This window comes from Catharus ustulatus, chromosome Z, assembly GCF_009819885.2.
Source record: "Catharus ustulatus isolate bCatUst1 chromosome Z, bCatUst1.pri.v2, whole genome shotgun sequence".
NCBI lineage: Eukaryota > Metazoa > Chordata > Aves > Passeriformes > Turdidae > Catharus > Catharus ustulatus.
In genome coordinates, this window is record NC_046262.2 from 83,672 (window position 1) to 111,634 (window position 27,963).

General features: G+C 47.2%; 3 protein-coding genes across 3 annotated transcripts; 2 read left to right on the forward strand and 1 right to left on the reverse strand.

Annotated features, from left to right (window-relative positions):
- The first annotated feature begins 884 nt into the window (after positions 1-884).
- CPLX4 (complexin 4) lies at positions 885-8,647 on the forward strand. Its single transcript, XM_033086044.1, has 3 exons — positions 885-1,327; positions 3,183-3,270; positions 8,347-8,647. The coding sequence occupies exons 1-3, from the start codon at positions 1,161-1,163 to the stop codon at positions 8,572-8,574; spliced, it is 483 nt and encodes a 160-aa protein (XP_032941935.1). The 5' UTR covers positions 885-1,160; the 3' UTR covers positions 8,575-8,647.
- Positions 8,648-16,038: 7,391 nt separating this feature from the next.
- Positions 16,039-18,070, forward strand: RAX (retina and anterior neural fold homeobox). Its single transcript, XM_033085870.1, has 3 exons — positions 16,039-16,308; positions 16,429-16,658; positions 17,188-18,070. Exons 1-3 carry the CDS (start codon positions 16,041-16,043, stop codon positions 17,638-17,640), a joined length of 951 nt encoding a protein of 316 aa, XP_032941761.1. The 5' UTR covers positions 16,039-16,040; the 3' UTR covers positions 17,641-18,070.
- Positions 18,071-22,651: 4,581 nt separating this feature from the next.
- Positions 22,652-27,090, reverse strand: LOC117010764 (gastrin releasing peptide). The gene is given in 4 exon segments (XM_033085697.1): positions 22,652-23,096; positions 26,155-26,166; positions 26,168-26,406; positions 26,828-27,090. Coding segments are annotated over 4 exon segments (540 nt in total). The 5' UTR covers positions 27,063-27,090; the 3' UTR covers positions 22,652-23,042.
- Between the last annotated feature and the right edge of the window lie 873 nt (positions 27,091-27,963).

A 27,963-nucleotide genomic window follows, 5' to 3' on the forward strand; every position in this document is an offset into this window, starting at 1 on the left:
AATAGGTCTGCTTTAATTAGAAAGGCTGTAATATAGATTAAGGCATTAGGCAAACTGCAATCCTCCCGTCTCTCAGTTCTCATCAAAATTATGAGAGTGCCGCGAAAACCATTTAGATAATCAAAATTCCAGAATGTTGCATTAAAGTCAGTGCAGTAGGTAAATGTTCAAAACCCAAACTCATGAACTTTGGAAACCTGGCAGGTGATTTTCTTTCCCAAAATAGTCTATGACCTTGGTAGCAGATCCTGGAAATCCTCACCAGAGTAGACCTGGTGAGGCTAATGATGTGACTACAGGTCTGAAAGGTGAGGACCTCTACACCCAAAAGGTATCCAGACTGTTTTATGGCATACAGATTCAGATTTATGCATCTTTATCAGTAATTAGGATTACAAACAGCAGGTGTTTTATGCAGCACCAAAGCAGGGGTCTAGACTGAGACAGCCTGGGGAAAGTCTGACAGAAAGAAAGAACAGTAGGAAAATCTGACTTGCTTTCTCTGGGGTTCCTTTCTTAAAGTAATCATAGCAGTGGTGCCTCATTCATCTGCAAGATAAACCATCCAACTGGAGAAAAACCACACAAAATATTTCTGTCCAATGGGATTAAATATTCATGGATAAAAAGAAACCGGGTTTTTGCTTAATGAAGAATTCGAGTTTTCAGCTCTCAAATCTGAGGGTTTCCCACTCAGTAGGCTGAATTTTGCTATTTTACTATGGCTATTGAGTCAAGCAGGTCTTCAATTCACATCCAGGAATTGTTGTGATCTCTGTGAAAAACTGTGAAAACTTCAAGACTAAAGATGTCAAAATGCTATTGCACACTATAATTGATTTTGTGTGTGCATGTACAATTAGCTTAAAGTATTAATGGAAAAAGTAGGTAGTTGCATCTAATGATTTTTTTGGAGTAATCTGAACCATCTGCCTCTATATATTAAGGAGTTCTTTCTTTAATCCAGATTATGGCTGACAAACTGGTTTTGGCATTCACGTTTCACTAGCACTGTGCCCTTGAAGAGCTGATGTGGCTGTAGAAACTCTCTCCCTTAAAACTGTTGTGTTTGAAAACATTTTTTGTTTGGCTTCCTTGTAGTTGTTTCCTTATACCTCCTTTTTTTTTTTTTTGTTGTTGTCGTTGTTGTTGTTGAGAAGATGGCCTTTCTAATGAAAAGTATGTTGAGCAACCAGGTAAAGAATTTGGGACTTGGAGGTGGAGGGGAAGAAAGCAAAGAAGAAAGCACTCCTTCTGATCCAGCAGCAGCTGCAGGAATGACCAGAGAGGAGTATGAGGAATATCAAAAGCAAATGGTTGAGGAGAAGTGAGTACCTGTTCCCTTATTATAAGTACGGGGCTGATTCTTGGTAGCTTTGTGCAGATAAAAATAACCCAAGAAAAAGCCAAACATGCAGCTCTTCACTATTTTTTTTTAAAGCAGATGTCTTTGCTAAAAAGACTTTCCAAAATAAAACTGGAAATGATAAAATATTACGTTCCCTCTTCCTGCCCCCCCTCCCCATCTTGTAATTCTCTCCTAGGCTTTCCTGCTATCTCCACAGCTTGATATGCTGGACTCAATCCTAGGTGATGTTACTTTAGAAAAATTTTCCAAGATGTCTGTAGTGCAGCATTTAATTCTCAAATGTATATGATTTGTTCTAGAACTCCATGTGGAGCACACTTTCAATATGTAATATTGCATTGTATATATTTATTATGGAAGAAAAAGTACTGAGTGCTCATTTATCTTGAGCAAAGGTTTAAGGTAGTTATTTTTTTTCTAAAATCTACTAAATAAAGTGAACTTTAAAATCAATTAAGACTCAATTTTGTCTGTAAAGACAATCTTTATCACTTGCTGTGTTTATGAAAACAAGTAAAATGGAGGACTTGGCGTGTGTAGGAACATAACCATGCAAAATTATAAATAAAACGATTGACTTTTAAATCTCAAATGCATCTGTTCCTCTAATGGTCAATTACATAATGGTTGTGTAAATCCTTCTTGTAAGATGATTATAGGTGCCAGGTTAATGACTGATGGAATTTGAGGTATCCAGGTCTGTATTTAGCATCAGACATTTCTATCTGGAAGCCCTGAAGAGGTGTCACTTGGTCTGGAAAAAAGCACAGGATATTTTGCTCTGCCTTTTGTCAAGGGATATGTAAAAGACAAATGACCACCTGCTGGCAAGGAGATACTTTATGGAGACTGAAAGAGCACAGGATTCCTGACATAGGGAAATGCCTGGGAGAGGAATTACTTCTATACTGTTAAGTGGGGGCATGTGTCCTTTCCCTGCTGAAGTGTACTGAGGAAGCAGGGCAGGAGTACCCCTACAGGACAGTTGGAAACACTATGAGAAAAGATCATGTCAGGATGAGATGTGGTTCTGTGTCAGAAATGGCTGACACAGGCAGAGAATGTTCCTGTTTCAGGGCTCCCTGGATTTTGCCCAGTGTTCAGCTGTGCAGGAGTGGAGACCAGAAGAGTAAACGTGCCTTGCTGAACTTGTGCTCAGGCAGTTTTGAACCCGTAACCAACTTGGCTTTGGGTTTTTCTCAGATTTTAGGTTTGTTTGTGGGGGTTTTGTTTCTAGAGGGAGAGAAATCCAAACACTCATTTTGGAAGCAGAGGAAAAGTAGTATTTCATTTTGGAAGTAGCTTTTATGTGCCAAAATACCTATACTGAAAGAAGATCAATTTTGCAATAGATTTCCATGAAAACGCTACTGGGGAAAAAAGAAATTCAAGGGAGAGGGGAGTGAAAGGTGAGTGTTATCAAATGTTACCAAAAACTTCGAGGAGACACATTTTGCAAATAAATACATATGTAATCTAAAAATAAAAATGGTGCAGATCAGTTCTAAAATCTAATGAAAACGTTTTATAAAATGACAGATGAAGCCAGTGCTTTTCCATACAGGGAAGCTTTAGAATTCACTGCCCTTGTGAAACAATGAATGCACAAAGACCAGGAAAATTCACAGGTGACAGAAGCACAGGAAGTGTTGTCCCTTGTCATCACTTTGTTGGTATTGCTCCTTTTTTTGCCTTTGGACAAGTTACTTATCTTGGGAATAACTCCCATGTGTATCTTTTTGCAACCAAGCAACTAGTTCTGTGCAAAAGACAGTTTCTATTAGCATCTTGAAGGAACATTTTTTATTTCCAGGATGGAAAGAGATGCAGCATTTGCACAGAAAAAAGCAGAGCGAGCCGTTTTGAGGGTTCACCTGAGAGAAAAGTACAGACTGCCCAAGGTAAGCCTGCAGCTCATTTAGTCCAGAAACCAAATTCCAACCAATTTTAAACTGCCCATTCCTTTTTCTTTAGTGATCCTGGCACTGTCAAATATTTCCAGGAAAACTAAAAAATTGAAGGCAAAAGCTTCAAACAACTTATTTTAATTATTGTGTTATTTTTAAGCTTCTGTCATGGGCAGAAGAGAGGTAACACAGGACACAGTACTCTTTCCAGAGGTTTGGATCACACCTTTGCTCTGACCTGTCCTTACTGGGAAGATATTGGCATATTTCATTTATACTCCTCGAGGATACATGTGGTGGTTCTTAGCAATTTGAGAGTTTATTTGTATCACCTGCCAGCTCTGAGTCATACCACTCATTTTCTGATCAGTCCTTTCCAGTGTTTTTTAATAAATTAAAATGGAGGAAGGTAAAGAATCTATCTCCTGTAAATTTAACTGCTAAAAATGTAGTGCTTCATTCCAAACAAGTCATTTAGGAACTCATCATCAACAGAAAAGACCAGCACTTGTAGCCTCATCTAGCCAAACTTTTAAGTAAGTGTTTAGGTGGAGTTGGGTCACCTCCCAGTGGGAGGCCAAGTGACAGCTGAACTCAGGTAAGATGTATTCCACCCCTAAGAGCCTGGTTCTTCTGGTGTTTTAGCTAGACAACATACCCTGAAGGTGAGTTTAATTACAGAAAGATTAATTATGCAAAAAAATTAAGTCCAAGATTCTAAGTGCATGATTGGATTGGAGGCCTAAGTCCTCTAAACACTAGCATTTTAATTACCAGCTGAGGAGTAAAATATCATTAGCCTTTGCTTTCCTTTTGGAGGCATATGCTGAGACAGCTCCTGAGCAGCATTTACCTAGCATCTCACGAGAGCTTCCAGCTCCAAGACAGGCTGCTTTGGAAAGCTCCAGGATACTTGAGTGCCCAGGTCTCAACTAAAAATCATGGGTGTCTCTGGTGGAGACCAGTGGAGCTGGTTTTCAAATTCTCCCACTAGTATTGCATTTTTCAGCTCAAGATGGTGTCCAGGTCACCAGTCCCCCTTGGCTGAGCCCCTCTTAGATGCACAAGTGTGCAGTGATGATCTGATCCATCTCCAGTAGGATCTTGGCTTTGGCATGTACTAAATGCTCTCTGGGGCCATATTTCAGTAATAACAATAGAAGACTTGTCTCCAAGGTAGGAGAGTAGCTCTAAGCCAGAAAAAATATTGCAGAGTACATTTTTCTGTGTTTGTTTCTCCCTACGTAGCACTTCTTGGTTTTCACCAGCCCTTAGGAAAACATGTTACAGCAGAAAGCAGAAAGAAGAAAATTACATTATTACATGCACGCTTTATGTCCCTGAAAAAAAAAATTAATGCTTTGATACACATTCTGGAAGCAAAGTGCTCTTAGACTTTTGATAATGCATTAAAAATTTTGAAAATTGAAAGTAATTTTAGGTGGCCTAGTATGGGCTAGAAACACTGAATATTACCAGTATCAATCACTAGCAAGCATTTTAAGTAAAAGCATGAAATTCAGGACTAAGCAGGGCCCCCTTTGCCATGTAAAATCTAAAGCTCCATGCTATCTGGACCAGATTTCTAAGAGAAAGTAGACCCTTAATGAACCTAATCCTATTAACAGAGTTGTCAACTTAGGTTTGTCATCAGAAAGATGTTTTGAGCCATGAGACATTTGATCTATGGAGAACTTTTTCATCTTATGCGTATTCAGTGTATCACATTCATACAAAGCATTTAAAACTATTATATAAATACAGACATGAATATTTTAATAATAATATTGATTTTAAAAAACCTCACCAAACTCTTGTACCCACTTGCTGCCTTTTTCCTGAATTGGGATTCAGTAATGAACTTCTGCAAGATCTAAACACAGGGGCATGAGCTGATGGTGACCTGTGTAAAAACAGTGACCAAATGCAGTTGTCAGGAGGGAGCAGTCCCCCCTCACCAGCTCTGTGCTCCAAGCTGTGGTCTCTGGATTCTCTGAGGGAGTTTCTGGGGAGGAAGGCTGCTGGTTCTGACATTTGGCTCCTCGTACCTACTTGTGAGGCACCTGCAGCCCTTCAGTGGCCTAAGGACAGTGGTGCTGCTGTGCTGCTAATTTAAGTCCCACGTGCAGGTCAAGGCGAGGTGAACTCTGATTTTGCATGTTACTGGTGCGTTATAGGTGATGAATCACAGGATAAGGTCTGGAGTCAGCTACCTAAGGATCTCTGCACATCAGCATAGGTAAATGTTATCGCAGAGTAAGTTCAGCATAAGGAAAGCAGTACATCATGCAGCAATGCTGGAAAAGAGTTTGGTTCCCCTGTGGATTAGTCTGTGAGGTTTATGTTTTTTGTTTACAAGCAGACTTTATATAAGCAGTGTTGAACCAGCATTTGGTTGCACAGAAGGCTATAATATCACTGTTCAGAGAACTGAAAGTGCCGTTTAACAAGCAATACCAAACTTTGATTGTTCTTCTCCTTGCCTGGAGGGCGTCGTCTCTCTTTGAGGGAGCTTAACAAAACGTCTAATGAAAGAAGCTGTCTCTCCCTGAGGGAGGTTGCTTCTCCTGCTGATGGACATGGAATGTCTAATGTTTAATCTGTATCCTTTACCTATGGGAGCCAAAGAAGGAATTTCTTCTGAGATATCAGATGGTGATCATCTCCTGCTTGCACTATCTTAATCCTTCTCCCTCATTCATCTTTTTTCTCATTTCTGTACACACTTAATGCTACAAAATGAAGTTGGTATCCTTGAACTGGACCTTTGCACCTTAATTTGGGCAGAGGACTTCACCATCAAATTGTAACAAAGCAGATATTTAGACAGTTTTCTGCTCAGACCTACCTGCATATCATTGTATATTTAAAGAACTCTACTGCATCTTACAGCAAAACAGATCTGGGACTAACTACATCAGATGCATAATCAGGGTCAAAAAATATTACGATGCACACGGACTCCATCGCCTATGCTGTTGAATTGTCAGAATAATGTCTGACCCAGTTTTGGCCTGGGCACTCTCCCAGGCAGCTCCCACGGCCAGTTTGGGAGTTAGGACAGGCATTCCCAATCAGCTGTTAGATGGACCACCCTGTTTGGTAGGGCAACAGAGTTCAAGAGCATCCCAGTGGGTTTTTCCAGGCCAGCTGGACTTGGGGCAAGACCAGTGCCAGCCACATTTAATTTAGTAGAATAGATGTTGCTTCTGTGTTCACTTTTCCATTTCAAATAAAAGTAAATTAGAATCAAACGTTCAAATTTTAGAAGGAAGAGAAGAGGCCATACATGTATCATGTAGTTCTTTGCTTCTTGTTGAGCAAACCCTTTTGGGCTCATTTTAGGTCTGTTAAAGCTAAATGCCAAGTGGGTAGAGGCAGGTGGCTTGGGCAGGACTGTACTGCTTTACACTGTATCTCAATATATTATCTTTTGGTCAAGCCCCAAATTGTTGCACATCACATCCCAGACTTCCATAGCACAGTGGGCTTTGATGCAAGAACATGCCAGACAATTGTTCACATTGCCAAAGATGTGAATCACTACAGTAGCATGCGGTGATGATTTCTTAAATTAGAAATAATTCTAAAGGAAAGAACATATATGATTGTCTGATTAGGGCACATTTTCAGTAATTAACATTTTTTTATCATCCTCTACTGCTACTGTCAAGGATTTCAAAAGTTAGCCATCAGTTGAGAATAAAAGTTTAACACAATTTTTTTCTGCTGCACAATCAATAAAAAAATACCTTTTCCATTTGGGAGATTGTTTCTAGCTCCCTCAGATCTCACTGCAGCAACTCTTACCCCAAAAGGTGAAGAGATGGGGGTGGGGGGGAAATCAGATTAAAGGGAAGTGCAAACATAAAGTGTGGAAATATGGAACTGTAAATAGTGGTTATGAAGCTGACCACCCCCAAGCTGCCTGTCCTTGCTAAGGCCTGCAACAGCCATTACTCATGTATGTCCTTGCATTCATTTATCCTTTCATTCATGCAAAACCCAGACCCCTCACTCTAAAAAACACCTCCTGCTGATAGCATTGCTGCTTATTCATATCAGGCCTTTGCTGCTGTCATGCTTAATTTTGGAGATGTAATGAGGCATTAATGCTTATCTTTGATGTGTGAACTGTGTCAAAATATCCTGTTCTTCTGAGCTCTGGATCCATCAGAATCCACCAGAAATTGTGAACAAAATCACCATTGTTTGAAAAATTGACATAATCCTGCTGATGGAGTGTTTCAGTGGGCAGGCAGGAAGCAAGTGTGTGTAGTGCTTACTGCATCTCAGCCCTTTTAATTGCTTAACCAGTTTCTTCTCCTGTCTCCTTGTGCTTTCTCAGACTCTCAACCAACCTCCCTACTCTCTTTTGTTGCCCAAGTCCTCCTATTATCCCACTTACCATCACTGCAACACTGATTTATGTGCCAGGCAGTCCCTACTCTTCATTACAATTCAGAGAGGCCAACCAAAGACATAGACAGAGTTTAGACATAGTTTGGGAACATGGAGGAGCCTTTTCCCAGTAATTAATTCTGAAGTTTAGTGCATCCTTCTTCCAGAAGGCTTCAGTTTAGTGCTGATATATAAAAATTCCTGCTCCACCCACCCCCCCCAACAACTGAATAAGGAAATGGTACCACATGTTTTCTAACACTCTTTTTTCATTGACCAGAAGCTGACAGGCGCAATATAGCAGCTGATAGGCTCAACTGTGTCCAGCAGCATTGTTTTGGGGGATACAAATAACTTGGAACAGAATTCCTGCACTATCAGCATGGCAAAGATTTCTAAAATGGCAAGTGACACTGAGGGCTTCAGTTTTGACAGTGCTGAAGCCCCTCAAAGAAATATAATTGACATTGCCCAAAAAATCTTACAACTTTCATGAAGACTATTTGAGGCCCTGAATTCACAAGTTGCACCCAAAAAAATTGACTGAAATATCTGTACATCTGTTTTGGTTCTCCCTAAAAACCAAAAAAATAACAAAACAAGAGGCTCATTGGTAGATCCTGGGAGAGCAGAAATACTCTCATCTACTGGTTTTGTTTCCTGCTTTAGAGTGAATTGGATGAGAATCAAATACAGATGGCTGGAGATGATGTGGGACTGCCAGAAGATCTTCAGAAGATGGTGGCAGAAGATCAGGAGGAGGAAGAGGATAAGGACTCTATCCTGGGCCAGCTGCAGAACATCCAGAATATGGACATGGATGCCATCAAAGAAAAGGCACAAGCCACCTTCACTGAGATGAAACAGGCAGCTGAGCAGAAATGTTCAATGATGTAGAAGAGCCACCACTGCCCAAGGGCTGTAACCTCAGTCTTGTGTTGCTGGGGCTGCAAAGGGAGAGCACGTAGCTCTATAGCATTCAGTGTAAATATAGAACAGTGATGAGAGAGAGACTTAAAACCCTGAGGGGAGAGTAAAAATTTACCTGCTGGGACTGCCTAGAAGGAAGTTAGAACTGACCCTCAGTTTTGAACATAACTTTTTCCCCCATGGAAAAAATGGTTTTAAGTAAGTTAATACTGGGGAAAAAATGTGCCTTCTTCCATTTTTTCCACATGATTGAAATACTATTAAATATGTATGTTTGAACAAAATTGTACTTCTGATGTATGACATAGAGATAACTGCTCATTTAATCCTGCTTTCAGAAATAAACATATATTTCTTATAAAAACACGTCTGTTTCAAACATCTTGAGGCAAACACTGTTCAGATATTGACATTTGCAGCAAAACCTTGATTTTTAAAATCATCTCTATATTAAGTGTAGCAAAAGGCAAAAAATGAAGCATGTAACTCAACAACTTGGGTCAAAAATGTCATATACACTGAGTGGGGACTTGTAGGAAAGTACAGCTTGGTGGCTCTCAGTGAGCCCTGCTCTGGAGCAGTGCAGTTTCTCCAGTCTGCTTTTATTTCCCAGCCTCTCAAAGACACTTCAAACATCCAGGGACAGCAGTGACCCTCTTCTTGTCTTCATGTGCCAAATTCTGGGGTTTTTAGCACTAGGCTAAAAGCAGCTCCCCACGCTGATTCTGGGAGTTATCTCCATCGAGGGCTAAACACAGAAGGTTATGCCAGGGTAGGGCACCTAAACCTGAGGAAAGGCATAGCTCTCACTAGTGTTAAATCTGCCTGGGTCTATAGGACATGCAGGCTGCTACTGCCAAGGAATTTGATGAAATGAGTGGCTTTGTAAGTTCTCCAAGAGCTATGCTGGGAATTAAATTGGGAAATTAATACATGTAGCACTTTCCTACAGGTTTATAAGTCTCTTTCTCTCTCTCTCTCTCTCTCTCTCTCTTTTTCTATCTGCAGTCAATCAAGTAAAAATATTAATTTTAAATTTACAAATGCACTAAGTATGATTTATGTCTGGTTTTTTTCTTTTCTGTTTGTCTTTTCTTCCCCCTTTTTCTCCTCTCCTCTCCTCTCCTCTCCTCTCCTCTCCTCTCCTCTCCTCTCCTCTCCTCTCCTCCTCTCCTCTCCTCTCCTCTCCTCTCCTCTCTCCTCTCCTCTCCTCTCCTCTCCTCTCCTCTCCTCTCCTCTCCTCTCCTCTCCTCTCCTCTCCTCTCCTCTCCTCTCCTCTCTCTCTCCTCTCCTCTCCTCTCCTCTCCTCTCCTCTCCTCTCCCTTGATCTTGGCCTCAGGTATTGGTTTGTGAAGTGCACAAGATACAACCACAGCACACTCCAGGTGTGAAAATCGCTCTGTGCCGAGCCCTCTTTGCCTGCTTTGAGTCATGCCCTCCAGCCCCACAGAGCAGTGGAGGCTCTGCCAAGCCCCAGGGACTTGCAGGGCTTTGTGGAGAGAAGTTAGGTCATCTTCTGGATCCTGGAAGGTCCCACCACCAGCAGGGGAGGATCTGTCCCCATGAAGAGGTACAGGAAAAGTCTGGATAATACAGGTTCCAGAGGTAAAGAAATGGTTGCAGCAGGCAGCCCTCCAAGCCCGAGTGGCACAGAGCATCTTCCCACACTTGCCTGGGACAGTCCCTGTCCCTGCAGAGGAGACAGCAGTCACTCACAGCTACACAGGGACAGTGACAAGGGGCAGACAGACATAGCAGCCCAGGGAGGATGTGGGCCTGTCTTATGCCTGCAGTGTTTTACCAGTCACTTCGAAAGGAGGCCAGATTCTGTTTTTGGCAAATTCATCTCCGAGAGAGGTGAGGCAGAGCAAAAGGCAAGGGAGAGCGGGTCCCCTCCCTCCTGCTCCAACAGCTGCTGGGTGCCAAGGTGGCAAGAGGAAGTCCCCCTACCACCTCCTGGTGCACCTCCTGGTGCACAGACACTGAGATACAGAAAAAGGCCAGAGAAAAGCTGCTGCCTTTAAAAACCTCATTACCACTGACAGTCAACAGTGGTGCCTGTCTCCATGTCTGCAAAAAAAACAGACAAGGCAGCATACAGCTGTGTGTGTTACTCACATATGGATCATGGTTGATTAAGGCAAATTATATTTATTTGGAAAATACATTTATTTGTATGTCTTTTATCTATTTTTGACTAGAATCCTTTGTCACATTTCAAACTGATTGCCAGTTTACCCCAAATGTTTCTGCTGAGCACACAAGCACTTTCTAAAATCACTCCTCCCAACCATATGTTAAATGTTCTCGTAGGTAGTTTCTAGTTTCCCTAAACACAGCCAGTTTGCTAACAGTAAAAGGAAGCTGAGACTCCTTCCTACAAATAGCGCTGGGGAAAGTTCTTTCATCGATCACTCTTCAAATATAAACTGAGCAGACTTGCTTGAAAACCTGTTATCCAATATTTTCCCCTTTGTAGCATTAGGAAAATACGTATTTTCTTCTTGCTCATCTCTTTCTTACCTAAGAAACCCAAGTTGACAAGTTCTGAACCTCCTTGCTTTTTCCAGAGGATGTCCTACTGCTTTAAATGTCTCTCATCCAACAGGTAATTTCCTTAGTGAAGAAAACGTATCTTCAGCAGGACCCTCAAGCATCAGAGCTATTTTGCCTAAAACCACCAAGACTTCTGATCTGATTTATTCTTCTTGGGATTCTGCTCTCACATGGCACCACAGAATCCAATTATCTATGTGGAAAGACAAGCAGGGTCTTTTAGGAGACCTTTACCTAAAGTAGATAAAATAGTCACCAGGTCAGCCCAACCAGTCTGAGGTTTGTAAGGCTCAATGCATTTCCCTCTGCACTGGTACAAACATGGGTGGTGTATCCATGGTACTGTGTTGCTTTACAGACTGAATTGTCCTATCTATAAAACACCAAAATAAACAAGCCTAAGGGTTTTGACTTCTGAATTAAAATGAGCCTGGGACATCCCGAAAATCTTACTGAAAGCATCTGGTGCTTTAAAGGATCTAATTAAATTTGTCAGCAGATATAGGATCAGCATTTTCACAGTTTAAAGGGTCAAAGAAGAAAGTCAGAATCACCAACCAAATGATTAATGAGATTCCAAAATAATGTCAGGGCTGGCAGAGACAAGCAGGACTGAGAGGTGGCAAGGGAGCGAGCTGTCTTAGGCACCACTGTTAGACCAGAGCTCCCACATTGTCTGGAGTGGCAGAGCCAGGGCAGGGCGGCAAACCTGTGCTGCCCTCAGCAGGAGCCTGATCTTCAGTTTGCTGGAGGTGGCTGCCTGCTCCTGGCAGCACCTGCAGGGCTCATCCCTCCAGCACCAGCTGTCCCCATCTTCAGCCACCAGCCACAAGCCTGGAGAGGCACATGAGGAGGAGGTGGTGGGGCCATCCCAGGTACATGCAGCTCTCAAGGTGCTTAGCCCTGGGGGTAGGTCACAGAGGAGCCACTGCATGTGTGTGCACTCACGTGTGTTGGTATGTGAGTCTGGGAATGTTTGTGTCCATATCTCTTCACAAATGCACATATGTATGTGCATGCAGCTATGCACGTGTGAGAATGGACAGGGACATGTCTGGGTGTCCGTGTGTCTTTGTCAGGAGCAGATTAAAGGGTTAGGTCACGTAGCAGCCACTGCTGGATGGACCCTACCTGGGATTTGGGTTCTTAGAGTTAATAGGATCGCTGGAGATCAAGACCGTCATCCCATCAAGATAAATGTCTCTAGTGCCCACTTTTAAGCAATCCGAATTCAATTAGGCTAATTGGAAAACAAGTAAAGAAGGATTGCATTAATATAGCCTTATATCATGAACCTCCCCTCTCTCCCTCTGACATGGCGAGCCTAAATGCCAGCGCCCTCGTACCCAGCCCATGGCCCTCCCACTAGAAAGGGCTGCCTGGCTCCCAGGCCCTGTTCCATTCCCACAGCCCAGACAGACAGCAGGACAGCAAGATCTCTGTGCAATTCCTGGGTGCCAGACAGGACCCTGGGAGGTAGAGAAAACACAGTTGATTCTCTGGGCAGATCAGGCAAAGTCTCAGCAGAAAAACAAGGAAGGTGTGAGCAATGCAGTGACAGGAGGAGGCAGCAGCTTCCTCATGCATTATGCTTTCAAGGTTCTGAAACTGCACCCTTAGGAATTTTGGGGGAGGAAAAAAATAAAGCCTTTTTTGGTTGTTTTTAACAATCTGCTGGATGATACAGAGCATGCAAACTGCAGGAGGCTGCAGGTTCCCTCTAAGTGAGTATTTCCTCCTTCTCCTTGCTTCCCTCCTGTTGATTTGCAGTCTGACCTTGGAAGCCCCATTTATCTTTCAGGGAGGTCCTCCCTGCTGCACATCTTTGTTCTGGAGAGTGATGTCTCTCCTGCAGCGTGACTTCAGCTTCAAATCCCTGCTCTGCAAGGCAGTAATTATTTCACCTGGACATAAAGCAAAGACAGGAGAAAAGGAAGGAGGAACCTGTGGCATTTTATGATGCTGATTTCATTGTGTGAAACTATGTCCCATGTGATGTCTCAACAGCGACTACAGGATAAAAACTACTTCCCTTTAGTTTTCACTATACATGTACAGGAAGGAGGTACAGCAGACAGTTGCACTTTACAGACTATCCATCGTGAGAACTTTTGTTACTTTTCAAGCGTAACTTCCGCAGAAATTTTAATAATGCATTGCAAAAGAATAAAAAAGGTGATGGAATAGGGGTATCCCTTGGAAAGGCAAGCAACAAACCCTGCCTGTTTCATCCTCTAATGAATACTCTCAAAGTCCATTCTGGCTTCCCCCATAAGTTTCCAAAGGTCAATGGTCTTTGCAAAACTGTGATGTACCACAGGATCAGTTTGTGAGTCTTCATACTAGCACAATACATATCCTAGAGGGCTGTAATGGATTCACCCAACAGCCAGGACATCAGACCTGAAGGGAAAAGTTCAGTTACCATTCTCTGCCTATTTAAACCTTCTGTGCAATCAGAGAAACCATTAGACTTCTTCCCTCTCTGGAGCACTGTAATGCCTCATGCGTGTCACAGAGTCTGCCTGATGCATGGCATGAGAGAAATGAGAGGTCTAGAGCTGGAAGAATCAAAGCTCTCTCTGCTCTAGGGTTATGGGTTTTTACCCAGGTATTTCTTCAAATTGGGATCAAGAGAGTGGTTTCCTCTTTCAACAGTTCCACTCACCTGCAAGAAGGATGCTACAGAGACAAATGTAGCTCTGTGTGGAAAATACAAGTGGAGTATTCTACTGCTGAAGAAAGAAGCTTCTCTGTCAGGAAGGAAGGTCTCTTTTGGCCTGTGTGGGACTCAAGCACCCTGCTTCAGAGCTGGAAGGCTTTTTTGCTGCCTTCATATTGTGATTAACAGCAAAAACAGTCGAGTATTGACCCTGTAAATTACAACTTTGACAGGTACCCTAAAAGCAGCATCTCTGCCAGGATCCAATGCCCTTTATGGCACTGACTAAAGGGGTTTTGTTCCTTTGTCTTACATTCCTATCCTTCTTAGCTACAACAAGCAAAACTGACTCAGGACTTCTGGAGGGACAGGTGTGTTTTGTGCTGGTTTTGAGTGCTGTAAACCCCCACCTTCAAATTAGAAGAAATTAGGGACATTGCACGGTTCATTCATCTTCACTAATAGAATTCCTTCGAAACACACATGTAGATTAAAGGAACACAATGGCCCCTGGCTGATTGCTTTGAGTACCCTCCAATGTCCCTACAATGGTATTGGCTGCCTTTTTATAGTGTCCACAAAAGCCACACTAACCTTTTCTGTTCTCTTCTGTTGGCCTCTTCCCTCTGTGCAAATGGACGTCTGAGTTCTTCGGCCTCAAACCACCCCCCAAGCAGTCAGTGAAGGCAAACCTCACCTGGAGCTAAGAAAAGCCATGCAGTCCTACCAGAAATCAATTTTGGGACATCAGAACATAAACCTGCAAAAGGTGTGTACACCAGCAGAAGCAAGCACTGCCAATCTTTGAAGTGATTCCTCTGGAAAAATCTACATGATATGCAGTCTGTTGGGGCAGAAGGGGAATAAAAAAATTGCAGATTTATTGAGAGACGTCTTACTTATTAGACTAGCTAATATATCTGGAAGACCAAGCAGCAGCTGAGGTGTTTTTGTCTCACATACACACTCCTCAGGCATCTTCAAAGCTAAGTGTAAACTGAAAACTACTCTGGATGTTACCAGGTTTGTCATGTAAACAAGCTGGGACAAAAGGTAGCTGGTGCCTCAGAGGAACTGGGAAGTACTAACGTGAAAAATGATAAAATGACTGAAAGACAAAAGCAGAAGACCGTGATGCTGTTACATGGTTGGTCCTGTGGTGGGTCCACATTTTCCACCAAGTAAAAAGTGATATGTAGGATTTGGCTCCCTGCCTCACCTCCAAAAACATTTTGTGCATCCCCCATGAAGCCATGCCCTGCCTGCTACCCACCCCACCAGCCCCACTGGCACTGTGAATTACAGGGTCACAGAATCAGTTCTTCTCACAGGCTTTGTCCTGCAGCAGCATACTCCAAAACTTTTTCGCAAATAGTGTTTAGAGCTTCCTTGGGTTTGTGAAGTCTGAAAGGCTGAACCCACCTCCTGCGTCTATCCTGCCCAGAACATCTGGTCTGTGAACTGCCTTTGGAACTAACCGGGCGCAGGGCGAGTGTCCCGCAGAGCACCAGCGCAGTGGCGTTTACTCAGCGCCCTTGAGTCGGGATCGCCCCGCGGGGAAGCTTTCCAGCGGCTGCCGGGAAACCGACGCACCTACAAACCGTCCGGGAGGTATCTCGGCTGTAGCCGTCGGGCAAGAGAAAAGCGGCGAGGCTCCGAGAGCCGCCGAACAGCGCAGGGCCGTGCCGGGGACCCGCTGTCCTCCGGCCCGGCACCCCCGGGCTCGCGCCCCTTCCCGTCCCGTTCGCCGAAGCCCCTTTACCGCGCCCACGGCAGCGGCTCCCGCCGTCCCGGCTCTGTCCCCCCGTGCCCGGCGCGCCTCTCGCCGCCCGTCCCACCGCGGTTTCCGACAGTGCTGCCCCTGCCTCTGGGCTCTGACTGGGGCGCTTGGTCCGGGCCAGCCCCTGGCTGCACGGGGGGCAGCCCCGCCCCGCCTCGGGGGCCCCGGATGGCATCGCCCGGCGCCGTCTGAGGTTGGGGCCGGGGCCGGCGGGGAGGGGCGGGGCGGCCGGCGGGGGCCGGGGGATGCCCTGCCTCCCCCTCCATGCCGAGGAGGCGCGGGGCCTCGCCTTCCCTGTCGCCTACCGCCCCTCGGCACTCCTCCCCCGCCCCAAGGAGGCCAGCCCGCCCGGCGACACCGTGCCAGACTTGCCCGCGCCGCCCGGAGGCCGGGTGAGACCGCAGCGCCGCGGCGGAGCCCCGGGCCGGCCGCCTCATGCACCCGCCCGGCGCCCCGCTCGCCATGGCCGAGGGCGCCTTCTCGCTGGCCGCCCCGGCGGCGCGGAGCCCCGGGGGAAACCCGTCGAGGCTTCACAGCATCGAGGCCATCCTGGGGTTCACCAAGGAAGACGGGCTGCTGGGCGCCTTCCCGCCCGACGGCAGCGCCAAGGAGGCGGACCGGCGGGGGCCCCGGCATTGCCTGCCCAAGATGCCCGGAGAGCCGCCGACGGCCGAGCCCCAGAGCCGCGCCGAGCGCTTCCAAGGTGAGCGCTGTGGACGAACGCCGGGTGCTGGGGGGCGGACGGGTGGGCGCCGTTCCCCCACGCTCTCGGGAAAGCCCCGCGGGGACATCCCGCCGGTGACACCCCTGTCTCCCCTCGCAGAGCCGTACTGTCCCGGCAGCACCAGCCCCGAGCTGCCCGCTGGCAGCAGCGGCGAGGCGAAGCCGTCGGAAGAGGAACAGCCCAAGAAAAAACACCGGCGAAACCGCACCACCTTCACCACGTACCAGCTTCACGAGTTGGAGCGTGCCTTTGAGAAGTCCCACTACCCCGACGTGTACAGCCGCGAGGAGCTGGCCATGAAGGTCAATCTACCCGAAGTCCGTGTCCAGGTAACGCCCGGCCCGGCTCCCCGCGACGGCCCGGCCCCGGGAAGCCACGCACGGCCCGACCCGACGCGCCTCGGCGCAGCCCCGTGGTCCCGGCGGCCGGAGCAGCCCCGAAGCGGTTCGCGGGCCCGTGGCCGCAGCACGGCTCCGGCCACACGCGGGGTCCCCCTGGAGCGCTGGGCGCGGCTGCCGCACAGCCGCGGGCCGGCCCGACCGCCGGGACAGCGCGGGGCTCGGGTCCAGCAGCCGCGTCGTCGGTGCTGCTGCCTTTCGGGTGGCGTGTCTCAGCCCGGGGCTGCTGAGCCCGCTGTGTGCCAGGGCAGTGGCGAGTGGATGGGCAGCTCTGCTGCGGGACTGTTATCCACCGAGTGCAGGGCTGTAGGTCGTGGAGGAGCGCCTGAGCCCCCCAAATTCCCTTCTGCTCCAGACCGGCAAGGCGTGCTTCCCTCACTCTGTTTTGTGCGCACTGCTGCAGCCAGGGGCGAGTCCCTGTCCACTGCCTCGGGCCTGGCTGATACAGCTGTGCTTTCAGGTTTGGTTTCAGAACAGAAGGGCTAAGTGGAGGCGGCAGGAGAAACTGGAGGTGACCTCCATGAAGCTGCAGGACTCGCCCATCCTCTCGTTCAACCGCTCGCCGCAGGCAACGCCCATGGGTCCTCTGAGCAGCAGCCTGCCCCTGGAGACGTGGCTCAGCCCGCCGGTGCCCAGCAGCACAGCCCTGCAGACCCTGCCTGGCTTCGTGGCCTCACCGCAGAGCCTGCCCAGCAGCTACACGCCACCGCCCTTCCTGAACTCTCCGGCAGTGACCCACGCGCTGCAGCCCCTGGGGGCCATGGGGCCACCGCCGCCTTATCAGTGTGGGGCCACCTTTGTGGACAAGTTCCCTTTGGATGAGGCAGACCCACGCAACACCAGCATTGCCGCCCTGCGGCTGAAGGCCAAGGAGCACATTCAGTCCATCGGCAAACCCTGGCAGACAATCTGAACTCCCTCTCAGCACCTGGGAGTAAGCCATGGAGAAGACGCATCCCAGAACACCCGAGGGACGCCCTTACCCTGCCTTGGCTGCCGCGGATGGCCAGGCACAGGAGGACTGTCCCTTGCACCAGCCTTTCCCTTATGCCTTGACTTGCTTTTGTATTTTGCGGTCCTTTTAATTTCCCTTTCCACAATCCCTGAAGAGTTAGGGGCCTGATCATAGCTTAGGAAAAACAATCTCTTTTGCTCTCCCTCCTTGGCTGAATTCTTTAGTTGCAATAAAAGCTACAGTAGGGCAAAGAGCTATGTAGGGCTGGGAGCCCGGGACTGCCGTACCTGGGGAGGGGGTTCTGCTTTTGCACCATTAAATGACACCATCTGCATGGAGTCTGTGCATCATGTTTCTGAACCCAAATGGGCATCTTGGGCTGGACCCTCCTCTCCATGTGATGCACAAGAGGGGTTGGAGATGCTTGGCTGTGGGCTCTTCTCTGTCCTCCTCCATCAGCAGAACCCTGCCAAAGCTGGCTGTGGCACTGGGGGCTGCAGGGCCATGATGGAAGGTGTGCCCAGATGGGAGTGGCCACAGAGGGGCTGGAGCCCTGGCAGTCCTTGGGCCACGCAAACCACTCCCACATCTGCCCTTGTGGAGCAGTGCTAGACTCAGGTGGGCTTAGCAGGCTGGAGTCAGTCCTTGCTGCCTCTGCATTGACGGGGAATGGCAGGACTGCCAGGGCCCCTGACCGCTGCAGCCCAGCTGCCCACAGGGAGAGACAGGTGGTCTCTGGCTGGGCACTGACACCTATCTGGGGTCTGGAAAGCTCATCCTGCCCACTCTGGGTGCCCAGCAAAGCCCCTAGAGGATGGCACAGAGCTGGGCCGTGCCCGCTCTCCTGCCCACCCAGTGCCCATTGCCAGGCTGCCAAAACTAAAACTGCGGCATCTTTATTTTTCATTATCTCCGTTACTGCCTGTAATGGGGCTGAGAATCTGTAATGAAACACCCCTTCTCCTCTGCTGGGCATGGGGTACTCTACACACTCGGGAGGTTGTGGCAATTAATGTTTCTCATTAGGGAAGAGAGAAGGATGCACAAGTGCCCTCATTGTGTCCTGGGGATGATTCAATGCAGACTGGGAGACCTCTCCTTTCACCATTTCCCACTCGTTGTGGCTAGACAAAGGCTGGCGTCTAATTATATTTTCACAATCTGTGCGTATCTTTTAAGAGTCCTGTCAGAAACAAGTATGTCAGCTTTGTTCAGCTTCACTTCAGAGAGCTTTTAACCTTAGATAGCGGTTTCTAAACATCCCTTCATAGCCTTCTCCACAGCAGCCCCCATCTATTGTATGGAGAGCTTCTTTTACAGATAATAATAGGAATCCCTCTTGTTTTCAAACGCCTTTTCCTCTGTCCCCAGCCTCCCTGCAGATCCAACCTTCCTCCCTGGACCAGAGCACACACTGTGTTCAGGACCCCCAGCTTCCCCTCCCTGAGCTGTGCTGGTCCAGGGCATGCAGGGAAGCCAAGTGAGTGGTCCCCCTTGAATTCAGGGAGAATGAAGCCCTGCTGGGGGAAACTGTCCTGCTGGACTTGACAATTCTACTGTGTGTGCTCTTGTGGTGGTGCCCACCCTTCCAGCACACGTCTCTGCTACCTTGGCAGAGAGAGAAAGTGCTGCCAGGAAAGGAACTGCCACTGCTGTCAGGACCAGGGAAGTACTTTGCTAACTTCTAGTAAGGACACCTGAGTAAAAGAGGAAAACAAAAATCATATTGCTTCAGTTTCTAGGTCCTATTCTAACGGTCCTTTCACAGCTGAGCTTTGCTTGCATCACCAATGATGCTGGAGTTGCAAGAAGGCATGGCTTTTCTGGCGGCTGCAAGAGAAGATTTCTCTTGGTGTACTTGAGAAGTGCTGCTTGTGTCAGCAAGAGACATGCACTAATGAGTGACTGCACAGGCTCTGCACACTCTTCCTTCTCAGGGTAGGAACAATCTCACCTGTCATTGCTTGGCTGCAGTCCAGTTGAGGCTCTGAAGCTGAAAACCCTCCTGTAGGTGAGCACATTAAATCGCTGCCCTAAAGTTCTCACCTGTGCTTATTGATCTTGATTAATAAGTAACGCCACAAGATTTCAATAGTGCTTTCCCATATTTTGGCATTACCACCCTCCCTTTCTTTTACCTGCAGTTCTTCTGTATCCTGTAAAGCCATTGGAAAGGAGCCCTCGACTTCCTGATCAGTTGTCACCAGTGCTGATGCTTGGTTACTTGAGATAGTCAAATACTGTCCGTAGATAAAACGCCAATGACCGGGCAGCTGAAGATACCGCCCACTATTAATAAGGTCCCGATCCAGCACCTGCAAACAAATGAAGAAACATTATGGCAAGCTATGGTGGTTGCTCTTTTATTGCATATTAAACAGGTCTTTCTTTTACCTTGTACATGTGAACCCTGTAAGTGGATCAACTGTGTGCAGTCATGTCCTTCAAGGAAAACTGTGAGTTTATTGCTAAAAATGAATATTTTACAAGCTACGTGTAAGTGGACAAATAAAGAGACAGAGGCATATGAAACACATCTTTCTTCTAGCTGTCTAGTTTTCCATGTTCCTACACTTTCTTTCAAATTGTTCCATTCCATTTTAAAAGCCCATTTGTTCATTTTGTCGTAAATATCTTCTCGTCCTTAATTGGGTGCTGAGTCTAATAATCCTGCCTCGGCTTGTTAACTGTACAATACCAGTCAGAGTTAATGACCCATTAGCGATTAATTCCTTAAACAGCATCTAATTGCTCACTGTAAAACCTTTTCTTAAAACTGGATTAAATCATCTAGATCCTTAACCACTTCTTTACTCTAACTTTGCTAAGGCTATTAGCATGGTCTTCTGAGTGGTCTGTTTCTTCTTTTGCTTAAACTGTATTAGCAAAATAGTATTTTTGGTATCCATACTTGACTTCTTCACAACACCTGAAGTTACAAGGAAGAAGAATACAGAAAAAAAGACTGCCAGGAAAGGAATAATTGTGAGGAAAATGCCATGATGGAATTTGTTATCAAGGGTGTATTCTGGTTTCCCTCCTTTCTTCCTATCCTCGCTCAAAATCCTGTCTGTATTCAAGAAAACTAGCAGATACCTGAGCTCTTTAATTTTGACTTGAGGTTCAGCTCATTTGGCTTCGCAGTGGATCAGGACTGTCTCTGCGTGCTGGAGGGACCCTAAGTCCCTGCTGGATGGCTCAGAAGCTGTCGTTCCCTCTGGAGCAGCAGCAGGCTGGTGGCTGTGTGCGCTACTTTTATGGTAGCTTACGGCCCCTGTGACATGAAAACACATTGCTCAGCCATAGTTTGAATTTCTCTTACTAGCTGCTGAGGTTGAGGGCAATACTGATCCCTTCCTACGTGCAAAAAGTTGAACGATCTTGTTTCCATCTACCCTGGCTACATCTGCGTTTCAATTATGGACATTCAGTTCCTTGCTATTGAGGTTTCTCAAGTAGCTGTTCAAGAAGCTCTTGGTTACATCGTTCCTCATCTCTAGGGATGTACAATGAAGTCCGACAGACATTAATTCAAGGGGGTTCCCTTCAACTACAGTGTTTCAGCTTCTCTGTTCTACGGAGTCAGCCATCCCCCTTTGTCACTGTTACAAACCTTGGGACTTCCTTCTGTAGTTCGTCAGCCACAGAGTACCCTCCCGCAAAATGGTAACATAGGAGAAAATAGTGGAATAAAACTAAACTAACTAAACTAAACTAAACTAAACTAAACTAAACTAAACTAAACTAAACTAAACTCATTGCTCATTAGGCCAGGACGCTGATATTACCAGTTTCTCTGGTAAAATTAATACCATCTCCTCTCTGAGCATCTTCGTGTTCTGCCAAAGCATTATGTCAAAACTAGCTGACATTTGGCAGTCATCCCTGTGTCATATGACACTTCTGACCCACTCAGGTTGGGATTGTAGACTGAGATACAGCAAACAGCCGCAGCCACGGAGCTCACCCGGTCCCAGCGCTCACGGAGCTCCTTCCTTACGGCCGGGCCGGGGCTCAGCCGGTCCGGGCTCACCGGAGCGCTCCCCTCACGTTTGGGGCTCAGCCGGTCCGGGCTCACCGGAGCGCTCCCTTCACGTTCGGGGCTCAGCCGGTCCGGGCTCACCGGAGCGCTCCCCTCACGTTCGGGGCTCAGCCGGTCCGGGCACACCGGAGCGCTCCCGTCACGTTCGGGGCTCGCCGGTCCGGGCTCACCGGAGCGCTCCCTTCACGTTCGGGGCTCAGCCGGTCCGGGCTCACCGGAGCGCTCTCCCCTCACGGCCGGGGCTCAGCCGGTCCGGGCTCACGGAGCGCTCCCCTCACGTTCGGGGCTCAGCCGGTCCCTCACCGGAGCGCTCCCCCTCACTCAGCCCCCCCCGCTCCCCTCACGTTCGGGGCTCAGCCGGTCCGGGCTCACCGGAGCGCTCCCCTCACGTTCGGGGCTCAGCCGGTCCGGGCTCACCGGAGCGCTCCCCTCACGTTCGGGGCTCAGCCGGTCCGGGCTCACCGGAGCGCTCCCCTCACGTTCGGGGCTCAGCCGGTCCGGGCTCACCGGAGCGCTCCCTTCACGTTCGGGGCTCAGCCGGTCCGGGCTCACCGGAGCGCTCCCTCACGTTCGGGGCTCAGCCGGTCCGGGCTCACCGGAGCGCTCCCTTCTCACGGCCGGGGCTCAGCCGGTCCGGGCTCACCGGAGCGCTCCCTTCACGTTTGGGGCTCAGCCGGTCCGGGCTCACGGAGCGCTCCCCTCACGGCCGGGCCGAGGGCGCCGCCTGGCGGGCGCGGCGGGAGCAGCCGGGTTCGGCCGCGGGGACAGCGCCGAGCGGCAGCGGCACCTCCCGGGCACACACGGGCACGGAGGCTCCCAGCAGAGCGGCTGAAAGTGCAACACACGCCCTATCCTGGGGAAGGCAGCGGCCCTGGTTTTTACACAGCGAATTTCACTGCTTAACTCAAATAAAAGCATAAACTCCGCCTTTTTCTCGGTACTTTTTATTGCGAATGTTGCAATGTCATGTCAGTTTCGAACTAAGAGATAAATGATTTGATAAGTAAGTCATATAATTAATTGGAAGACCCTTCTGTGACAATATATATCTCTATCTATATATACAGATATATAGATATATATATATACATCTCAATATCTCAAAGCCATTCAAATGAGAAAATGCAACCTTGAAAATGAAGTAGATGATTTAGTCCTTGCTGAACCATACAAGAATATGTGTATTTAAGTACTTTACACAAAAGAATTCTTGTGTACAGAAAAGCGACCTTGTTGATTATCTGATACAATCAAGTGCTTGTGAAATATAGTCTCTTACAGAAAGTATTTAATTTCTTCATGATTTAGTGATCTTCTTTCAGCTTGGAGTGCTCTCTTTCATATTCACAACTTGAAGCAGATAGTCCATCATCTAATAAAAGAGAAATATATTATTTATAGACCAGTCCTGAAAAAAGTAATTCACTAAGTTAATAAACCTACTATAATTTAATAAGCTTAATAGATAACTGCTCTGTGCATTCACATAACAAACATATTCCTAATAATCTATTCGAAACAGACCCCATTTGTCTTGGTTAGTGTAATAACCAACTGCCAAAGTAGGAGGAAAGTCATTCTCCCAAATAATTCTGTGTGCCATCTCATTTATATCCTGTCTCATTAGTTTGAAAAAGCCAAGTAATAGAAACAATTTAAAGTTTATTTTCCAACTTACTTTTGCACTTAGCCCAACTTGCAGGAGAAATTTGCATCCCCTTTAACTACATTAACTGTAATTTATTCACAGAATGAACAACAGGCAAGGTATTAAGTGAAAACAAAATAATGCAGGTGCACCATCCCAAGCCACGCTCCAAGAAGCATTGGGCTCACCTCTTCCTTTTTTTGACTATTTGTGTGTTACAGCCATTTCCTGCTCTGGGTGAGTCCTTTAGAAAGGATTCCTTTCTTCTTAAGAAATGTACAGCCCAGTGTGAGCATCAGTGATGGATGCACTGGATGATTTGGGCTAATGAGAAAGATCCTGAATTGAGTCACCTGTGGTATTTATCTGTATTTACTTCTAGCTTTGGGGCTTCCTGATCTTAAATTGAAAATTCAAGCTCTGAATTAAATTGGCTAAATTTGAAAGCATCCATGAAACAAAGTCTTGGAGTCTGTTTGTTCCCAACACAGCCAGTCTTTGCTGTGTGCAGCAGGTGGAGCACAGGGCTGCAGACACAGACTCCTCATGGCTGGAATCTCTATCAGTGCATGGGAGCTGGGCCTGGGCTCCCGGGACAGCCATTCCAGAAGCCGGCAGCAGGGTTCATTATTTACCTTCTTTTGGTCACATTTAGTATCTCAGTCTCCAACAGGCTACTGCACAGGGAACAGTAACCCGCTGCAAATTTGGTATCTGATTCCTCCTAGAACAAGTTTCTGTTCCAAACTCACACGAAATATGCCTGAAAAAGTATTTCATGCCAAGGAGAAATTTGCTGGATGCACTGTGCCATCATCCTCAGCTTCCTGCACCTGGTAAATCTCTCCTGTGCATGGACACCTTCCGCAGCTGTGGTACAGCAGCACCTTACCCCAAGGCGTTGTCTAACCAAAGTCTCTGCATCTGAAACTCCTCACATCGTGACAAATCTACACAATCAACCCCCAAAGGCCAGTTTTGCATTTGTACCTCTATGCACATGAATCCCACATTCCATATATCAGAGTTCTACCTTTATAAATAAGGTTCTTTCATTGAAAATAACTTTTAAATGAAAAATATTTCTCATTATTTAAATGTTTGGGAAACTATCACAGCCCTCAAAAGAGTAAAGCACATTCCTTTTGATCTTCATGTTTCTTCATCTAGAAGGAAGATCCCAGAAATACTCTAAATTTCAGGTGTTTTCTTGAAGCCGAAAAGAAAACAGGACATCATGTTCTATCCAGGTTGTGTATCATCAGGTATTTGTGTCTAACAGCAGGAAAGTACAGCTACAGCTACTTTCATTAGATTTTACTTCAGGCTGGAGACAAAGAAACTGTTGAATTATGGAAATCAAAGGTTCTATGTCCTCTATCTTAGTAAACTTTTCTACTAATCTTTGCAGAAATCTGAATGCTTAAGGCACTAACCTCATTATTATATAAGGAAGTTCGATGTCTGACCACAGAAACGCGGATGTTAATTTACAGAGAAAGTAAACACATATGGATATGATTCAACTTAGCAGAGGCACCTTCCAGCCTTCCTAAGTAGGATTTATTGACAGATACTTTTAGAAGCCAGAACATTTCCCTCTTTATATTAAATAACAGAATTGTTCATTTAATTGGATGGCAAATCTGCACACTGCAGAACTGAAGATGGAATAAATAGTTTATTTTTTAGATAGTATTAATAATCAGTTACTATGATGCATCTATATCATAAAGCCACAGGCAAAAAGAAACCTATGGGTAGCATTCGTATCACTGGTATGAGAGACTTAAATCACAGCTTAATTTAAAGGGTGAATTTTTCCCCACATCCAAATAAAAGCCTAAGTATTCACTGATTTGATTGCACCAGGATTTCAGGAGGGAAACTGGGCTGAATTTAGTCCAGGAATATTAATGACATCATATTGCAGTAGAATATAGGAAAAAAAATCTTCCATTGATGTCTTTAAGGGGGCGTGTTAATCTTTTCATTCTATTTCATTGTCACCCAAAAGAATTTTGCAGCTTCATCACCATGACTATGCCTGAGGCATTGTCAGAAAGGAGTTTTCTTGTGGTTCCTGTGATTTGCATTACACCCCAATTACTTTCTGTAAAACCTCACTGTTATGCTTCCCAGTGTATTTTATAGGATTTCCCAAAAGAATAGGGATTAATCCGTTCCAAAACCTTGTTGTCTCGTGCAACGCACTAGGAAGACCACTAACTTGAGGGATGAGGAGGGGCTGCTTATCAGTAGCCCAGACTCCTTTAGCAAACCCAGGAATGATCACAGCAGTAGCCAGCACCATGGGCTGGAGGAAATGAAAAGGGGACAGAGACAAAGCTGGGACCAAAGAAAATTCTGCAGCACTGTGGCTCTACTCAGCCCAAGGCAGAACATCCTGAATGGGGATGGAAGGGGACAGTCAATGTGATGTGGTTCCTTCTGCCCTCACACTTGTTTTTCCCACGGGCAGCGGTGTGATCACCTAAACATGAAGAAAAGATTGCCCAAACAAGCAGCTTGAAGGGAACCCAGGCACCAAATTCTGCTGAATGCACGTCGTGTTTATGCTGGCAGCAAATGAAGTAATCAAAAATACAATTGGTGATTGACAATCTGTAATCAAGAGCAGAGACTTACTGTATTGAATGTCTAATACACGAGATGCGTTCTGCTGCTTTCCTGGACAATCCACCAGTTAGAGGAATCTGATATGTTACTGTAAACCAAAAACTGAACACATAGAGTATCTTTACAAGTTTATCTTACTTACATGTTTCCAACCTGCTATTGTCATCTGTCTCCCAGGTGTTCCTGGTATACCAGGGAAGCCCTCCTTTTAAAAAGTGACCACTTTTATTTTCATTGCTTTCCAGCAGCCTTAGCAAATATTTTGAGATTTCTTCCCACTGCAGATACTCCTCCAGCTGCTTGATATTGTCAGGTAATGCTGAAAACTGTGCCTTGTTTTCTTCTTCAGAACCATAAGGAAAATCTCCAGTGCTTTTTTTCCCCATTAAATGTCCTGTAACAACAATTAAAGTACCACAAAATTAAACCAAAACTGGTAAAGATTTGATTGTTCAAACATCAGCTGGACAGGGAAGGGAAGGGAAGGGAAGGGAAGGAAGGGAAGGAAGGGAAGGGAAGGGAAGGGAAGGGAAGGGGCTACATAGTGTCGAATTCTATCACTACTGGGACTGAAGATTTTGTCAGTGTCACACACAATTAATTTCTTCCGTCTCTTGTGTTACACTGTCAGAGAAAACGTGGCTGAGAAAGGGGCAGCGATAACCATGTACTTTGCTTGGTTTTAGAGGCTCTTGGCAAGGTTTGATGGAATAAAAGTGGGCGGAGAAGCTGTAGGTTTTAGACTTACCCTGTCTTGACACGGGACGCAGGAACCGCGAGTTCCAGCGCCTCGGTAGGAGCTAAACCGCACTTACCCACAGCCCAGTGGCTGCCGCGGGGGTAGATCTTGGTGAGCGCGGGGGGCCCGCCGGGCTGCAGGGGCGCCGCTCCGCCCTGCGCCGTCAGCAGCGCCAGCGCCAGCAGCGGCAGCGCCGCGGGCCGCCCGCCCGCATCCTGCTCCTGCTGCGGCTGCTGCCCGTGCTGCCCGAGCCGCGCTCCGCTCCGGCTCCGCCTGCGCCTCCGCCGCGGCTCCCGAGTGCCGCCCCCCATTTATCCGGAGCCGGGCCCGGGCGAGCGGAGCCCCCGCGCCTGGCGCCTCCTCACGGGCCCGCTCCCCGCCCCGCGGGGGGAGCTGAGGCGGCGCTGCCCGGCGGGGGGGCCGCTCGCTCTCTCTCGGTTACCTTCGCAACACGGGCGCGTCCACAAGTTCGTGCTCCCCCCCGCTCCGCTCGCCGGCGGTCCGCGCTGAGGGCGGCACCGGGAGCTCCTCGGAGGGCGGCCCGGGAGCCGCAGGGGCCGAGGCCAGCCCCGCCCTGCGGGACCGCACCGTGAGAGCCTCGGCTCGGCTGCACTCGGGACAAACGGTCTCCTTGTCCCTCGCTGGAAGAGAAAACCTTGTGCAAGAGCTCATTTTAATTTCCAGTATCGCCTAAATTTCCTGTCGCAAGTGACAGTAAAGTCACTCAAAGCGCATTTACGGGACTTCCTGCTTTCCTTGCACAGGGACCCAGTAAACTTTGCAGCACCCTGAGGTACCTGGAACTGGCCAACTTTCTAGCAGAGGGATGAAAAGAATTCCAGATTGAAGAGGCAGTGGAGGGAAAAGATGGAGACAGTGTACCCCACAAGTGGAACACTTGGAGCGGCTTCACTGGAGTGAAGCTGGGTGAGCAGTGATGGGATATGGAGCGCCATTGTCACCAAGGAGAACAGCAGGGACAGGATGAAGCCACGTGTAATGGGGGCAGTTCGTGTGATAATTTTGCTGTCTAGAGAACTATGGCAGAATGAGGGACACACAGGGAGCAGAGCTGACTGTAAGGAACCTGCCAGCTCCTCCAGCTAGCCCCACATGACTGAAAGTGAACTATCCCTACTGGAGGCTCCCACGGATGTGAATTAACATAATTTCTGGGCAAACTCGTGTATAATTCCTTTTAAAATCAACTGT

What these genes read in the sequence shown, in the direction of transcription:
- CPLX4 (XM_033086044.1), top strand. Translation starts at nt 1,161, where the DNA reads ATGGCCTTTCTAATGAAAAGTATGTTGAGCAACCAGGTAAAGAATTTG. An exon ending in AAGCAAATGGTTGAGGAGAA is followed by an intron (nt 1,328 to 3,182) that starts GTGAGTACCTGT and finishes TTTTATTTCCAG; the next exon opens with GATGGAAAGAGATGCAGCAT. An exon ending in AAAAGTACAGACTGCCCAAG is followed by an intron (nt 3,271 to 8,346) that starts GTAAGCCTGCAG and finishes TTCCTGCTTTAG; the next exon opens with AGTGAATTGGATGAGAATCA.
- RAX (XM_033085870.1), top strand. Translation starts at nt 16,041, where the DNA reads ATGCACCCGCCCGGCGCCCCGCTCGCCATGGCCGAGGGCGCCTTCTCG. An exon ending in CCGCGCCGAGCGCTTCCAAG is followed by an intron (nt 16,309 to 16,428) that starts GTGAGCGCTGTG and finishes CTCCCCTCGCAG; the next exon opens with AGCCGTACTGTCCCGGCAGC. An exon ending in TACCCGAAGTCCGTGTCCAG is followed by an intron (nt 16,659 to 17,187) that starts GTAACGCCCGGC and finishes CTGTGCTTTCAG; the next exon opens with GTTTGGTTTCAGAACAGAAG.